The sequence below is a fragment of the Oncorhynchus clarkii genome, chromosome 21 (genome assembly GCF_045791955.1).
Source record: "Oncorhynchus clarkii lewisi isolate Uvic-CL-2024 chromosome 21, UVic_Ocla_1.0, whole genome shotgun sequence".
Classification (NCBI taxonomy): Eukaryota; Metazoa; Chordata; class Actinopteri; order Salmoniformes; family Salmonidae; genus Oncorhynchus; species Oncorhynchus clarkii.
In genome coordinates, this window is record NC_092167.1 from 27,026,835 (window position 1) to 27,044,620 (window position 17,786).

Genomic DNA, 17,786 nt, shown 5'->3' on the forward strand with positions numbered 1-17,786 from the left:
TCAATTTGAATCGATAAGAACCAATAGGAATAGCTGATAGGCAGCAGTCAGGCCAGGTGCATCATTGTGCATGAAAGAGCAGTGAAGACATCAAACACACAGCTCAAAACCTTACACAGCTCCCCTATTGATCTTGTTTAGAAACAATACAATTATCCTACCTAGACTATAATAGTAGTATACACAACACCACAATGCAATGAATAATTGCATTATTGTTTTCAAGTGAGTACAACATTCTACTCTAGGCCGCAGTGAAAATGTCATTTGAATAATGGCGCAAAAGTCCTGTGATTTGACTGTTTAATTCGATTTGGATCAGTTGTGGGACTACTCTCAAAAGTGTATAAGTTCTTGCAGGCCCGGAAGACTGTATTTTTTACTTCTGATACTGAAGTAAAAGTATCAGAAGAATCCTTGTCTGTTTCAGATCATCATTATCCCAAGTCCTCCCATAATAATGTGCCACATATGCTCCTGGCAGGCCCAGTTATTCAGGAAAGCTTAACATGTGCTCTGCCTCCTCTCCAATCCAAATGGCTATTCCTCGCGCACCGAGAACCTAATGCTTTAATATAGCCTAAATATTTATCATTTCACTTTTAAAATGTATTACCTTTTATATGTGACATCAACACAACCAGTCACGGTGTTTTAATCTGATTAGGCTACTTCAATAGTCTCCTGTAGGCATACGTACATTCATCCAAAATATAACTTCAGCATCCTCAAAATGGCTTGACATTAACCAGGTTTCCATTCAACCTTTTTATGCAATAAAAAAATGTCAAGATGTCATGAAAAAGCATGGAATTTATTAGGCTACAGATGAAATCAATTATAATGAACTTCAGAGGGTGGTGAAAGTGCACAGTGATGAGGTCGATGCTCCTTTCAATAGGTTTTATTCTGGTGACATGATGATCGATGCTTGGCTGCCATTTGACAGGTAAAAATAATCTAGCACTTTTGTCCATAATAATCTCATTGTGTGGTAGGCTATACCTGCACTGTATCTGCAAGCTGTTGGCTAGAGCACAACATGGCAATACCAGAGTGGGCACATTCACTATACCTATGCAACAAAAAAAAATGTAACAAAACCAAAACTCTGATTGGGAAATGCTCCAGGGTTTACCTTAGTAATTCTGGCTTTTGGCTGATAAAAAAATGAAATGCCAATAAATAAAATTGTGGTAGGCCAAATTGTCTAGGAGAGGCTGTCTATCATAGCTTACAAGGCTAATTTAATATATGTTTTAATATTGTAGTGGAAGATTAGAAGGTTGTTCAGGCCAAATGCAGGCTACTGTGCAACTCCCTATTCAGGAAGGATGGAATTTTGAAACTTACCTTTATTTATAATTTTTTGAATCATTATTTTTACTGTATATAATTGTTATTATTTTAAGACTATTTATTAATTGAAACCAGTTTTTAAATATGCAAAACCTGTCCTGTTTAATTTTGTTAAGACATTTTCATTGGCTAAATTAAATTACTTTGTGTGCTCCATATTTAGTTTAAAATAGGTTTTAACTAGGTCTGTTGTAAAATAAATAACATCAGCCTATTTCTGTCATTTGTTGGGTATGGTAGGCACTTGCATTTATTGCTAATTGCTGCAATATTGCCTGTTCTAAACTTTTGGGAAGGTTTAAACCAGTTCGCAATTGTTTTGTTTCATTATGTTGAGCATTTTCTTTGGCTAAATTAAGTACCAACTGTAATGCTGTGTTTGCCGCAATATAATAGCCTGCTTTTGATATTATCCTAATAAAGTTTATACATTTTTGTGAAGATTTGGTGTGGTGTGGCCATTATTAAGCTTTAGCAACTGCAAGCCTATGATAGGAAGGCAGTGCCTCACCGATGCTCCAACTACCTCTGACAGTTGAAATGGAGTTAAGGAAGAATGTTTCAGGCCTACCAGAGTTTCTCCTATCATCTAACAATATAATGCTTATCTTTATACAAAATATGCCAATCAAAAATTAACCAATGAACCTTCTTCTGTAAGTCTATAACTATATAGCAGACTCAGTCAGTGTGGTCGCATGCTGCTAGAATATCACTATCTCTCTGGGGATAGGCCTAAAGCTTCTCTTCCTTTCTTTATACAAGCTATATCTTTTTTTGCTCATAATGCGCTTTACATGCAGATTTTAGAATATTCACATAAAAATATGTTGCCAATTTGATGAAAACCTAGCTATAGACATCCTAAAGACTGTGGCAGGTGTGCTAGTCCAGTGTCACTTTGATTATGCCTGCACATCATGGTTCACCAGCAGCCCCAAAACATCACGGTTCCATGGCAGCCCCAAAACATCATGGTTCACCAGCAGCCCCAAAACATCATGGTTCACCAGCAGCCCCAAATATCTAAAGAATAAGCTACAGATCAAGGTGAATATTTGCCCTGCATTTTACAAATGTTCCATTCCATTGGGTAAGTAAATGAAACTAGCTCCAGCAAGTTAATCTTTTGGAGTGTGGACTGTATTACTGTACTGTATTATACTGTATTACAGTACCAGTCACAAGTTTGGACACCTACTCATTCAAGGGTTTTCCTTTATTTTTACTATTTTCTACTGTACATTGTAGAATAATAGTGAAGACATCAACACTATGAAATGACACATATGGAATCATGTAGTAAGCCAAAAAGTGTTAAACAAATGAAAATGTATGTTATATTCTTCAAAGTGGCCACCCTTTGCCTTGATGACAGCTTTGCACACTTTTGGCATTCTCTCAACCAGCTTCACCTGGAATGCTTTTCCAACAGTCTTGAATGAGTTCCCACAAATGCTGAGCACATATTGGCTGCTTTCTCTTCATTCTGTGGCCCAACTCATCCCAAACCATCTCAATTGAGTTGAGGTCAGGTGATTGTGGAGGCCAGGTTATCTGATGCAGCACACCATCACTCTCCTTCTTGGTCAAATAGCCCTTACACAGCCTGGAGGTGTGTTTTTGGTCTTTGTCCTGGTGAAAAACAAATGATAGTCCCACTAAGCGGAAACCAGATGGGATGGCCTATCGCTGCAGAATGCTGTTGTAACCATGCTGGTTAATTGTGCCTTGAATTATAAATAAATCACAAACAGTGTCACCAGCAAAGCACCCCCACACCATCACACCTCCTCCTCCATATTTCACGGTGGGAACCACACATGTAGAGATCATCCGTTCACCTACTCTGCGTCTCACAAAGACACAGTGATTGGAACCAAAAATCTCCAATTTGGACTCATCGGACCAAAGGACAGATGTCCACAGGTCAAATGTCCATTACTCGTGTTTCTATGCCCAACAAGTCTCTTCTTCTTATTGGTGTCCTTTAGTTGTAGTTTCTTTGCAGCAATTCAACCATGAAGGCCTGATTCACGCAGTCTCCTCTGAACAGTTGATGGTGAGATGTGTCTGTTACTTGACTTCTGGGAAGCATTTATTTGGACTGCAATTTCTAAGGCTGGTAACTCTAATGTACTTATCCTCTGCAGCAGAGGTAACTCTGGGTCTTCCTTTCCTGTGGCGGTCCTCATGAGAGCCAGTTTCATCATAGCACTTGATGGTTTTTGCGACTGCACTTTCAAAGTTCTTGACATTTTCTGGATTGACTGACCTTCATGTCTTAGGGTAATGTTGGACTTTCATTTCTATTTGCTTATTTGAGCTGTTCTTGCCATAATATGGACTTGGTCTTTACCAAATAGGGCTATCTTTTGTATACCACCCCTATATCATCAAGGCAACAGGTGGCTACTTTGAAGAATCTAACATATATTTTCATTTGTTTAACACTTTTTTGGTTACTACATGATTCCATTTGTGTTATTTCACAGTTTTGAAATATTCACTATTTTATTATAATGTAGAAAATAGTAAAAATAAAGAAAAACCTTTGAATGAGTAGGTGTGTCCAAACTTTTGACTGGTACTGTAAATGGACTGCAGTTACACACCTCTTTCAAACCATGAACCTGGGAGAAAACATATGATGCTGGTGCAGGATATGTGCCTACAAAGTTACAATTTTAGGCTAGCGATTTAGATTTTAATTTGGAAATATAATAGGGCTTATTTTACATTTGTATAATTAGTACTCTGACACATGCACACCTTTTCATAATAATTCCCCTAATGTTGTGTGGCATGCCTACCTCCTCTTTCTCTTTTGTTGCTTCATTCCTTCCTCACTTTCAACAGTTACCCTAAGTTAAATGTTTATTTGTCCTGATCTTCATCATTGTAATGACATGCTTGAATAATTAAGCAGTAAGTCCTGAGGGGGTGTGGTATATGACCAATATACCGTGGCTAAGGACTGTTCTTATGCACAACGCAATGCGGTATGCCTGGATACAGCCCTTAGCCGTGATGTAATGGCCATATACCACAAAACCCCAAGGTGCGTTATTGCTATTATAAACTGGTTACCAAAGTAATTAATGTTTTGTCATACAGGTGTTATACAGTCTGATTTTAAATTTTAAATGTTATTTATACCACATCTTTCAGCCAATCAGCATTCAGGGCTCGAACCACCCAGTTTATAATATAGAATAAGATGCCGATGGCTTTCTTTTCTCTTCACAAAGATTGGATGGTTACAGGTCTGAACAAAGAACTGCTCTAGCCATTCTGCATTCTCTCTTCTTTCAAACTCCCCAATTCTCAATTCTTTCAAACTTCCCGGCCCGTGGCTGTGAGTTCTATTGGCTGAGGTACTTAACATTCACCAAACAAGAGCTTGCATCCCTCTTCCAATAGTCTATTAGTATAAGAAATGCTACAAATAAATTATTCCAGCAAGCTATTTCTAGTCTAGCTTTTCCTAAGACTCCAAAAGACTCCAAGAGCTAAAGAGAGAGGACAGCAGAGCACCTGGTGCATATAGCGCAAGATACAGAGGCTATACATTAGAAGCTTATGCATAGCACATCATTCATTAGCTAAATATAAGGCTAAAAACTGCATTGAATTTATTACCTGAAATTATTACCTGAAGACGTAGGCTGGGACATACCCCCAACTTTTGAACGGTAGTGTAACTTGGAAATGACCTTATTGTTGAAAGAAAAGCAAAACAAAATTGTCCATTAAAATAACATAAAATTTATCAGAAATACAGTGTAGACATTGTTAATGTTGTAAATGACTATTGTAGCTGGAAACGGCTGATTTTTTTAGTGGAATTTCTACATGGGCGTACAGAGGCCCATTACCAGCAACCGTCACTCCTGTGTCCCAATGGCACGTTGTGCTAGCTAATCCAAGTGTATAATTTTAAAAGGATAATTGATCATTGGAAAACCCTTTTGCAATGTTAGCACAGCTGAAAACTGTTGTTCTGATAAAGAAGCAATAAAACTGTCCTTCTTTAGACTAGTTGAGTATCTGGAGCATCAGCATTTGTGGGTTCGATTACAGGCTCAAAATGGCCAGAAACAAATAACTTAATTCTGAAACTCATCAGTCTGTTCTTGTTCTGAGAAATGAAGACTTTTCCATTAAAGAAATTGCCAAGAAACTGAAGATATGCAACGCTGTGTACTACTCCCTTCACAGAACAGCGCAAACTGGCTCTAACCAGAAGAGAAAGAGGAGTGAGAGGCCCCGGTGCACAACTGAGCAAGAGGACAAGTACAGCGCATTAGAGTATCTAGCAAAGAGTTGCTACTTTGAAGAATATAAAATATATTTATTTGTTTAACACTTTTTGGCTTACTACATGATTCCACATCTGTTATTTTATAGTTTTGATGTATTTACTATTATTCTAAAAACTCTTGAATGTGTCCAAACTTTTGACTGGTACTGTAGTATTTTTTATTTGTTGACAAATAAAATAAATCAATCAATCCAAACTGTGCACTGGCAAATTGGTGAAAGAGACACCTGTTACAATACACCAAAAAATGTCATGACATTCGGAGATTGTCAAACCAAGCCTTCGATACTTGGTAAACCTTCAAGGAAAGGAGGGATGTATTTTCTATTTGTCTAGATTGACATAGTCTATTTGTTGTGGTGTTGAAAACAGAAACCATGTTATTGAAGTGTCTGACGTCGGAATGTTTTGTTTATCGGTTGCGTGGTGGATTTGCACAGAAACCTATTGGGGTAAAATGTGTTGCATCTATTTTATATAATTATAAATATGGCAACAATATGATGATAATCTGACTCCCTCCTAGTTGACCATTCTCTGTAATCGGCTCTGATCGTGAAGTAATGAAACAGTCAGGGAGCGTGAGCTCAACTGCGGTCGTTGACGAACCCTCAACCTTCTGGCCCGTAGCTCTGTGTGGCATCAACTGTGGTATTGTTATTTTTTCCTTCATTTAACTAGACGAGTCAGTTAAGAACAAATTATAATTTGCAATGACGGCCTACCCCAAATCAAATCAAATGTATTTATATAGCCCTTCGTACATCAGCTGATATCTCAAAGTGCTGTACAGAAACCCAGCCTAAAACCCCAAACAGCAAGCAATGCAGGTGTAGAAGCACGGTGGCTAGGAAAAACTCCCTAGAAAAGCCCAAACCTAGGAAGAAACCTAGAGAGGAACCAGGCTATGTGGGGTGGCCAGTCCTCTTCTGGCTGTGCCGGGTGGAGATTATAACAGAACATGGCCAAGATGTTCAAATGTTCATAAATGACCAGCATGGTCCAATAATAATAAGGCAGAAGAGTTGAAACTGGAGCAGCAGCACGGCCAGGTGGACTGGGGACAGCAAGGAGTCATCATGTCAGGTAGTCCTGGGGCATGGTCCTAGGGCTCAGGTCCTCCGAGAGAGAGAAAGAAAGAGAGAAAGAGAGAATTAGAGAGAGCACACTTAAATTCACACAGGACACCGAATAGGACAGGAGAAGTACTCCAGATATAACAGACTGACCCTAGCCCCCCGACACATAAACTACTGCAGCATAAATACTGGAGGCTGAGACAGGAGGGGTCAGGAGACACTGTGGCCCCATCCGAGGACACCCCCGGACAGGGCCAAACAGGCAGGATATAACCCCACCCACTTTGCCAAAGCACAGCTCCCACACCACTAGAGGGATATCTTCAACCACCAACTTACCATCCAGAGACAAGGCTGAGTATAGCCCAGCCAAACGCAGACGACGCTGGGCCAATTGTGCGCCGCCAGATGTGATGCAGCCTAGATTTGAAACAGGGACTGCAGTGGCACCTCTTGCACTGAGCTGCCTTAGACAGCTGTGCCACTCGAGAGCTTATTTGTGAGTATTAACATAATTTTGAGTTAATTCTGTGAGGCGGGAGGGTGTTACATTTATTTTACAGTACAAGGGAAGGGTGGTGTGAATATATTGTTTTATGTTGGGGAGGGGTGTGCATTTTTTTTTATGACACCTTGAGTTGGTGAAGTATATGGATCCTACATGGCACCCTATTCCCTATATAGTGCACTACTTTGGTCCAGGGACCAATAGGATTCTGGTCTGAAGTAGTGCACTATATAGGCTACGGAATAGGGTGCCATTTGTGAGACAAAAACACGTATTTCAGTTCGGAGTTGTGCCTCTTCAGCAACTCTAGCCTACTCATTCTTCTCTCTCATCCCTCTCCGGCTGCTCTGTCTCTCTTCTCTCACTAGACGAACCACTGCTGCGGGCTCTGGAACAGGAGGGATAGACTTGTCTCTCTTCTATCACTAGACGAACCACTGCTGCGGGCTCTGGAACAGGAGGGATAGACTTGTCTAGGCTACTCTAACCCCTTTGGCTTATGTGGACTATTTGCTGTGCTCTGTCTCGGTATACTTAGCCAACGTGAAATAACCGGGACAATATAAAACCTACGGTCAAATAACGGTTCTGGTCAGGGTGCGCCAAAATAACTGGATTCTGTCAACTTGTTGCGCACTCAATGTAGTGGAACTACAAGTGGTAGTTAGAATTGTTTCGAGTAGCAGCCAAAGTGGACGATTATAATTTCAGTTATCATTATGGGCGAGACACACTAAGCCTCAGCTCCCGAGGCTCAGGATTGTTTTAGAAGTGGGGGGACGAAGACGAAGAGAGAGGCACTGCATTCCCAGACTGGACCGATAAGGACTCCTAAATGCGTCTTCCTGTTGACCCAACGACAACAATGAATAGTGGTTCTAGCAACTTTCTGCTAGTTCCAATACAGGAGTATCCCGTTCTAGACTGCGTACCCAACAAAAACGTCAAGATCGTGGTTTTGGGAGCGAGCAACGTGGGGAAAACAGGTAGGAGAGCAAGCTATACGAGAAGTGTGCAAAAGTAGTCTGAATCGCACCGTTGTCGTGAAAGTCCGGAGGTTTTTAATGTCCGACTCTTTGAATGAATCTATCGAGGCTTATTAATCGGGTCCTAATGTATGCTAGAATGGAAATACTTTATTTGCATCAGTTTGGCACAAACGGATTGGCCATACAAGTAGCCTATATAGCCTATCCAAATTTCGATTTTGGAAAAACGTCTATTTATTAATATTTCCACCTAAATATTGTATTATGTATCTGGGATAGGCTACACACTAGTGTGCCAGTTGAACAGTGAGAGGTAAACAATCTCGCCAGGGGGCGACGTGTACGTTCACAGACTCGACCAGGACAGACAGGCTCAGTGCATGTCCCAAATGGCACCCTATTCCCAATTAAAGTGACCTACTTTTGAAAAGTAGTTGCAGTACGTAGGGAAGAGGGTACTATTTGGTTTAGGATGCAGACATGTCAGCAGTGAAAAATATACAGCATGCAGTATTCTCTTACAGCGACTATAACAGATGTGTGGCCTTCTAGTATTCTTCTCAAGGTGTTTATATGTATTTTTTAAATCAGTTAGTAGACACTCTTACCCAGAGCAATTTAAAGGAGTAATTAGGGTTAAGTGCCTTGATCAAGGGTACATCGATATTTTTCCATGTTTAGGATGTTGTTGGCCTATGCCAACTAGGAGTACAGTATTCTTCAATGGCAACTGTGAAAATATGTAGTCAACTACATTATTATTCTCAAGGTGTTTCTCATTGGAGACTATATTCTTCTCCTTGTTTCATTCACAGCGTTGATAGTCAGGTTTCTGACTAAGAGGTTCATCGGGGACTATGAGGCAAACACAGGTAAGGTTTTATAATTTTAACAGTCCCGTTCATATAAAATACACACACACTCACCAACCATGCACTCACCCACCTACCACTGCTACTGCCATACGGTTTATTATTATCATTATTTATCCTGCTACCGGTGTGACGTGGCGAGGTTGGACCCAGGTGCAGAGAAGAGACTAAACGAGGAATCAGTGGTTAAGGATAAACATAATACTTCACTAAGAACGGTAGCCACAGGATCCCAGTACACTTGGAAAAAACAACAAACATTAAGTCTCGAAAACTCACTCAGGAAACGACCGCACACAGTAAACAACTCAAGCTTCTGCAAAGTACAACAGAAAACACAGCTCTTTTAACAGGGAATACAGAATGAGTAATAGAACACACCTGAGTGTCGTTATTGTCTCTAGGATGGTCTCTATTGCCCTCTGGTGACAGGTGGAACCATGGCAACCAGTCACTTTCTCCTAATCCCCTCTTACATTTACATATCTATCTCAAATTACTCCAGTATCCCTGCGTAATATGCATAATCTTGTACATTTGTTATTGCCACTCACCCTATATGTATGTTATGTTTGTGTTTTTCTTTGTTATGTATATTTATTTTCGTATTAGTTATACTATTTTGATATTGATTACTGCACTGTTGGGTAGAGCTTGCAAGTGAAGCATTTCACTGTACTTGTGCATGTGACAATAAAACGTGAACTCTTCATTTCACATTGTTATAACCTTGTAAGAACCCAATACTAGTTTACTACACATTTAGAAACAATTTCACTTATAAACACCCAGTGAAAAGCCTGAGCTGGCGCACACCCCAAAAAAGTTAGTACAAGTGCTGACTAATGGCGAGTTAACTGTAGGCTATAAAAATAAATGGAGTCACACACTCTATAGGCTCCCAGTAATTTATTGGATAAACAATAACGTTTCGGCATCCTTGTGAAGGGCACTATACAGGGCACTAAACAGTGAAGTAGGCACTGTGATGCTGAGACGTTAGTGGTTTACCCAATAAATGTCTCTCTTTATTAACTTATACTGTAAACACCCACCCTAATAATACAGGCAACTTATACATTTTACATCGGTTTTACATTTGTTGCATAGCAATCCATTGTGCATAGTCAGTAATGTTTTGCTTATCTCTGTCCCCAGGGGCCCTGTACTCCAGAAAGATCAATCTAGATGGAGAACAGGTTTCACTACAGGTTCAGGACACGCCCTGCGTCTCTCTACAGGTCGGTCTCTCTCTCTCTCTCTCCACACAAGGGCTGAGTCCCAAATAGCACATTAAGGAATGGGAAAGGGAAAGTGGGGATACCTAGTCAGTTGTACAACGGAATGTGTCTTCTGCATTTAACTCAACCTCTGAATCAGAGAGGCGAGGGGGGCTGCCTTAATCGACATCCACGTCTTCGGGGGCCCGGGGAACTGTGGGTTAACTGCCTTGCTCAGGGGCAGAACAACAGATTTCGATTCAGCACTCTTTTCTATATGGTGCACTACTTTTCAAATCAAATTACATTTTATTAGTCACATCACATACACAGTTTACAGCAGGCATAAAAGGTGTAGTGAAATGCTTATGTGCAAGCTCCCTCAACAATGCAGCACATCAGTCAATAACATTAAAAACAATAAAAAGAGTCAATAGAAGTAATAAGAGAGATAGCATAGTAATAATGGACTGTATTACACTGTATTTACAAATATAATGTGGGTAGTGACTTGTTCACACAGTGGAATACTGTAAATAGTATATAATAGAACAGCAACATTGATTGTGTTGTATGTGTGTGTGAGTTGTGAGTGCGTGTGGGTGCTTGGGGTGTGTGTTTATGTTTGTTTGTGTGTGTGTGTGTGTGTTTGTGTGTGAGGGTTTTGCTTAGTCAGTGCAAATAATGTCTAAGGTGCAGATTGTCTCTTAGGTGCAAATAGTCACAGGTACAAGTCTGTGCAGGGAGTCAGTTAGGGTTAGCTGTTCAGCAGTCTGATGGCTAGGTGGTTGTAGCTGTCTCGGAGCCCGTTGGTCCGAGACGTGATGCTCCGATACCGCTTGCCAAATGATAACAGAGTGGCTGGAGTCTCAGGCATTATGGAGCCTTATGGGCCCTGGTCTCCATAGGGAGTATGGTGCCATTTGGAACACAGCCCCTGTATCTCTCTACAGGTAACTCCTATAGTCCTCTCTACAGTCTAAGGGTGTATGTAACCAGACCTGGGTCAAATGTATGTGAAATCCTTTCAAATGTCAAGTACTTTAAATTACTTGCCAAGTCTCCCTTGGGAAATAGGTTTTCTGACCTCCATGGGACTTTCTGGTTCAATAAACAAAAAGTAACCGTAAATAAAACAGTATCTCAGTTTGCACTTTTGGGACTATTACATTGTATTGACTCCATCGCAAAAAAGTGTTTGACATACATACGGTAGCTTATATATTTGATCCCGGTCTGGATATAACAAGTGGAAACATCTTATTTACAGTTCATCACCAGTTCACTACCAGTAAGAAGTTATGATGTTACAGTATCAGGGCATATCTCAATTATTCTTCTCCCTCCTAGAGTGGTTTTTGATAATTCAGTGCCAGGCCTAAGGGAGGCTCCCGTTCATTTATCAAACTCACTTCCACCACCCATTCAAGGGCCTCGTCTTGTAAACAGACTATGCCTGAGATAAAGAGTGTGTGTTGTCTTTCTGTCTGCTCCATAATCCCATAATAATAACCGTGCAGACTACTGTAGGAGTTCGGATGAACACATCACTAGCTACATACCACTGACTTTCCCTCTTTCTTTCCTCTCTTTCTCTCCTCTACCCCTTACCCCTTTCCTCCCCTCACCCTTCCATCCAGGACGATGCAGAGGGACTTTATTGTCAGGAGCAGATCAACAGGTCTATCTACTGGGCGGATGGATACGTCCTGGTCTTCTCCATCACAGATCACAGCAGCTATAGAACCATCCAGCCTCTCTACCAGCACGTCAGACGCATCCACCCTGCAGGGAATATACCTGTCATACTGGTGGGTCTGACCGTTATATTACATCTATTAGTAACGGGAGCTGGATCCTATTATTATTAGTATTTAACTATACAGTATCGGTTACCCATCTATTACATCTGTGTCCATGGCGATACATTAAATTATATGTCATATTTAACTCTCCCGGTATATGTCCTCGTCATACTGGTGGCTCAATAACCTTTATTTTATCTGGAAGTATTTCTGGACTTTGCCTTAACATTGGTCTAATCCATCTCTCATCTCTCCCAGGTGGGCAACAAGAGTGACCTCCTCCGTGCCCGCCAGGTGCCAGCCGATGAGGGTGAGACTTTGGCAGCCTCTCTGGGTGGTGCGTATTTCGAGGTCTCTGCCCGGGAGAACCACGAGGGGGTCCACTCCGCCTTCCTGCACCTCTGTGGCGAGGTGAGCCGAGCGCTGGGCGGGGGGAACGGGGAGAAGAGGAGAGGGGGGCTGCACCTAGCCCGGCCTAAGTCCCCCAACATGCAAGAGCTCAAAAGAAGGTTCCGACAGGTGCTCTCTTCCAAGGGGAAGTCTTCCACTACCACACTGTGATGATAATGGAAAAAAAGAGATGGTTCTGGTTCTGACGGTTCTAGTTCTGGTTCCAGAATTGGAATTATGGATTTAGCCCAGTTGACTCTCTTGTGATGTCATTGTATGAGAATGAATGTAACAGTTTCAATTGGAACACAGAGAAGAGATAAACGGTTCTATACTCTATTTCATTCTATTGGAATGGAACATTGAGATAAGGAAAAATCTATATTCCACTTGCGGAAGGAATGGCTCAGAGACAGCAAGACCAAACGCTTCCAACAACGGAGTGGGCTTCATTGGTATGTGACGTCAAGAAGCCTGTCTGCCGATTCAACCAATGGTGACTGAGGAGACTGAAAAACAGACTACGACTGACAGGTCTAACGGACCATTCGTAGGCTTCTCTGAGATCGCTATTCGTACTAAGCGATTATGCAGTAGTCAACTCTCCTTGCTTTTGATACATTTGTATTTAAATAATGTCATCTAAAATAAACTCTACCCAGAGGCAAAGAAAAATGATGTTGGCATCACAGATTACCTATAATGAAGGGACACTTTATCTCTAATGGCATTCTACGAGCCCTGGTCAAAGGTTGTGCTCTAGGCTATATTATAGTAGAGTGCCATTAGAGATTGAACCTATGTATTTTCTCAATGAAACATTTCAAATGGACGGGCCATGCTTAATTTAATTTAATTGCTAAAAAATGCACTCAACCACAGTCCTTGACATCCTGGTCTGTACTAATCTATACCAGCTTGGTTCCCCTGAACAGTCACGAACCACAGGATCAGTTTACCCTACCCCAACCCTAACTTCAACCATCATGAAGGCAATAGATAAAACGGACCACAGACCAGTTCTTAGGGGAAACTCCATCCTACATCAAACCACTGTGATGCCTATGGCTGCAAAAGTCGGTTGGAAGATTCCTGGAATCAGGGGGGAATAAGCAGGACACTTTGAATCCTTCAACCAGAATTTCAGAAAAACCTGGGAATTATTGGAAAAATACAGGAATTTTGCAACCCTACTCAGGCCTCTTTAAGGTAACACATGTGGAGGCTCTATGTCCTACAGATGTATCTTTCTGTCTGTGTTTTTTAATATGAGTCTGGAAAGGGAGAGACTTGGGGTGCGTCCTAAATGGCACTGTATTCCCTATATAGTGCACTACTTTTGACCAGGGCCCATCAAAAGGAATGCACTATATATGGAACAGGGTGCCATTTGGGATGCAACCACGAGTTCTCATGACCTTTCACCTCTATCTGCTGTGTCAGAGTTTAACACACACCAGAGCAGGGATCACCCACTAGATTCAGCCGCAGGCTGATTTTTTTTCTTGAGCGAATGGTCAGGGGGCCGGAACAAAATTACAAATAATTTGAAAAACGCAAATGCTGTAGACCGCAAGACTCCCAAACAGATATAATATATCAAACCTTGTTTACATTTGTATACAATCACATATATACAGTATCTCTGTTATGCGTGGGAATACTTTGGAACGGATTTCCAAAATTAAAATCACTTGGAGCTGATTTGCTGGTGTTTTGAATCTTTTATGTCCATCAATAAAAGTAAAATATATTTTTGGGACCCAGAAAACTCCAGTTGGGGAACCCTGCACCAGAGGTAAGGGAGTGCCCAGTTCCCCCAGGATGTCACTCCCTCTGAAACCTTGAGGTAGTTGTTTCCCTTGCTCTTTGGAGCGATAGGTAACGATGCTTCATGGGTGACTGTTGTCAATGTATTCAGAGGGTCCCTGGTTTGAGCCCAGATTGGGGCAAAGAGTGGACGGAAGCAATACTGTTACATTGATGCTGTTGACCCGGATCATTCAGTTGGGCTCTGCCCAGCAGCTGGGGTTGCTAAGGAGAAGGAGGAGGTCAAAGGGGGGGGTGAGTGTAACCTGTGTGAAATGGCTAGCTAATTAGCGGTGCGCACTAGTAGCGTTTCAATCGGTGATGTCACTCGCTCAGAGTAATTGTTTCCCTTGCTCTGTACTGACTGCGGCTTTTGTGGAGCGATAGGTGGGTGCTTTGTGGGAGGCAAGTTATTGATGTGTTCAGAGGGTCCTTGATTCAAGCCCAGGTTGGGGCAAGGAGAGGGACGGAAGCAAGACTGTTACACACAACCAGAAGAGAGACGCAGAAATGACAACACACTAGGACGCCAGGGGTACAGTGCTCTGATAATGAGAAATTCCTCGGCACCTGGAATTTTTCTTTGCGAATCTGGTCGTTGCCCCCAACCACCTCCGTTAAACACACTTGACTTTCAAAATGTAATCCTTTACAGGTACTAATGTAATCCTTTACAGGTACTAATGTAATCCTTTACAGGTACTAACGTAAACTCACTCACTTTTGGACATCGCCTTGGTTCGTACAATTGAACCTCATTTTAGCGCCCCAAAAACGTAATACTTCCAGATCAACTGTAATGTCAATACCAATGTAAAGCACAATTTCTCCCCTTTCCAACACAATTAATGATATGATCTCTAAGCTGCCCGTTTCTGCATTATTCAAGCAGGCAATGAGCTCCGCCGGGTCTTTTTTAAAAATGGCGGGTGGGGAAGCGAAACTAATGTGTGGTAGTGAGAAGGAGAGGAGATGTGTGGCGAAATTGCTTTTTTTCACTCGATCTGTCCAACTTATCACCTTATCGCCTCTAAAATGTAAATAAACAATAGAAAGAGTTTATATAATGTGTCATTACATACCTATTTGAAGGTTTGTGTCGAATTTGAATCGGGTTTTTAGGGCGGTGCTAAAGTGATCTTCAGAAGTAAACAGCGGCTTTGAGAGTCATGATCGCTTACAGTGATGACGCAAAAAATGACTAGGTATCCGCCCCCTTACCCAGTCACTGTCCATTTCTTGTTTTTAAACGATGAGAGAAGTGCTACACCTGGTGGAGAGAGATTGTAAAACAGAACTAGTTGCTATATGCGTGCTGTACGTTACGGCATGATACGTCACGATGTAACGGAGGGTCCGTTTTTTCAACTTTTCTCCAATACTATAGAGCCATTACCATGTCGATCAACGCTTGAATAGAAACCTAGTTCACACCCCCGATGTTGACGTCAACACAGTCGCTACAGTCCCAATAGTTTTCTTTGTAGCCTAGTTTGAATGTCGCTGTTGCGCACATTTGTACGGAATGGGGTGAGTTTACGTTAGTTACCTGTCCAAAATTGCCATCAGTAACTTCACTTACATTTTACATGTACGTTTTAGTCATTTAGCAGACGCACTTATCCAGAGCGACTTAGTTGGTGCATTCATCTTAAAGGGATACTTCAGGATTTTGGCAATGAAGCCTTTTATCTACTTCCCCAGAGTCAGATGAACTCATGAATACCATTTGTGAAGTAGATAAAGGGCTTCCTTGACAAACTTCATTCCCGAAGTATCCCTTTAACCCTTTCCTGCAGTCAAATGACCAAATAGTGGCCTCATGGGCGAAACGTTATTTATATTTGTCACATCTGTCCCTTTGTTATATTTTATAGTCTTCTGTGATATATAAAGTGTAATATCGGGATGCAAACTGAAAATTTAATACATTTCAACTCTATTTCTGACATGGTACAGGTGTTCTAAGCCCATAACCATGTGAGTGAGTAGATAGATTCAAAGTAGATTTGTTGAAGACTACCAAGAACCACTCTGTGACACTGATTTAGCCCACTGCAGTAAATTAAGATAGCTAGGTGAGACAATGTCTTTGCTGGTAACGTAACTGATTACAGTCCCCCCAAAAATTGTAATCATATCAGACATGTAACTCCCCAACCCTAAACGCACACACACACACACACACGCACACACACACACTTCAAAACCTTTTAACCCCTTGAGCCCTGGCCTTTAACCTATAAAATGAATCAGTCTCAGTATGTGGCAGTACAAGGATTCATCTCACAGTGGTGGCTGACCGAGTATCGCTATACTGGGTCATGCCCATTAGGGACCAAATGGACTGAAACGGTGCCTTTTTATTTTCAGTTTTCCGCTGAGTGCCCTATTAAACAAGACACTGATGTTTGAGATGTAGTTTAGAAATGCAAATAAAGAAAAAATGAGAGAGAAGTCATTGACTGGATTCTTTACATTTTAATGTCCTTCTCTTCCTGTCTCTGAGTATTTAAGCTCCCTGACTACTTCCACCCCCCCCCCCCCCCCCCCCACACACACACACACACACACACACACACACACACACACACACACACACACACACACACACACACACACACACACACACACACACACACACACACACACACGAGAGGGCATGAAGTACATGAGGATGGCTGGTGGGTGGTCTGTAGGGGGTTGTAAAACACCTTAAACAGCTTCTTCCTGCAATACAGAGCCATAATCATTATGCTTCATTCTATGACAAACATATGTTTATTTTCTGCATATCTAAGCATACCTCTTGAGCTGTCTGTATCCTCTTGAGTGGTGTTTATTTATTTTTAATAAACTGAATATGCTTCTCTGCTAAAATCTTGGTCAAAGATTGAAAGGAATGTGAGTTTTATTCAGTATATTTAGTTATTGTGTCACGCCCCGACCTTAGAGAGCCTTTTATTTCTCTATTTTTGGTTAGATTAGGGTGGGCATTCTAGGTTTTCTGTTTTCTATGTTTTTCGGTTTCTTTGCTGTTTTTGCCATGTGTGGTTCCCAATCAGAGGCAGCTGTCTATCGTTGTCTCTGATTGGGGATCATATATAAGTTGTGATTTTGGGTTTTGTGGGGAGTTATTTTCTGTTTAGCTGTTTTGTTGCCTGACAGAACTGTGGGCTTTAATTTTTTCTGCTTTGTTATTTTGTTGCGGTGTTCAGTTGATTAAAAATCATGAACGCCACCATGCTGCACCTTGGTCTTCATTTAACGACAGACGTTACATATTGCATGCTTTTCTAAAGTTTACCAATCTTGCCAGCAGGCATCCCAGCTAAGATAGTTAGACAAGCTAGCTACTCCACATTTATGGCTTCTTGATAGCTAGTTATGAGGTTGAGAGGTTGGAAACTTATCTGAGCCAGCTAAACCCA

The 17,786-nt window shown here is 41.4% G+C and overlaps 1 protein-coding gene across 1 annotated transcript; it reads left to right on the top strand.

The window, feature by feature from the left end:
• Positions 1 to 7,548: 7,548 nt before the first annotated feature.
• Positions 7,549 to 16,812, top strand: LOC139378813 (ras-like protein family member 11A-like). The gene is made up of 5 exons (XM_071121332.1): positions 7,549 to 8,256; positions 9,075 to 9,131; positions 10,290 to 10,372; positions 11,992 to 12,162; positions 12,415 to 16,812. The coding sequence occupies exons 1-5, from the start codon at positions 8,106 to 8,108 to the stop codon at positions 12,715 to 12,717; spliced, it is 765 nt and encodes a 254-aa protein (XP_070977433.1). The 5' UTR covers positions 7,549 to 8,105; the 3' UTR covers positions 12,718 to 16,812.
• The last annotated feature ends 974 nt before the right edge of the window (positions 16,813 to 17,786 follow it).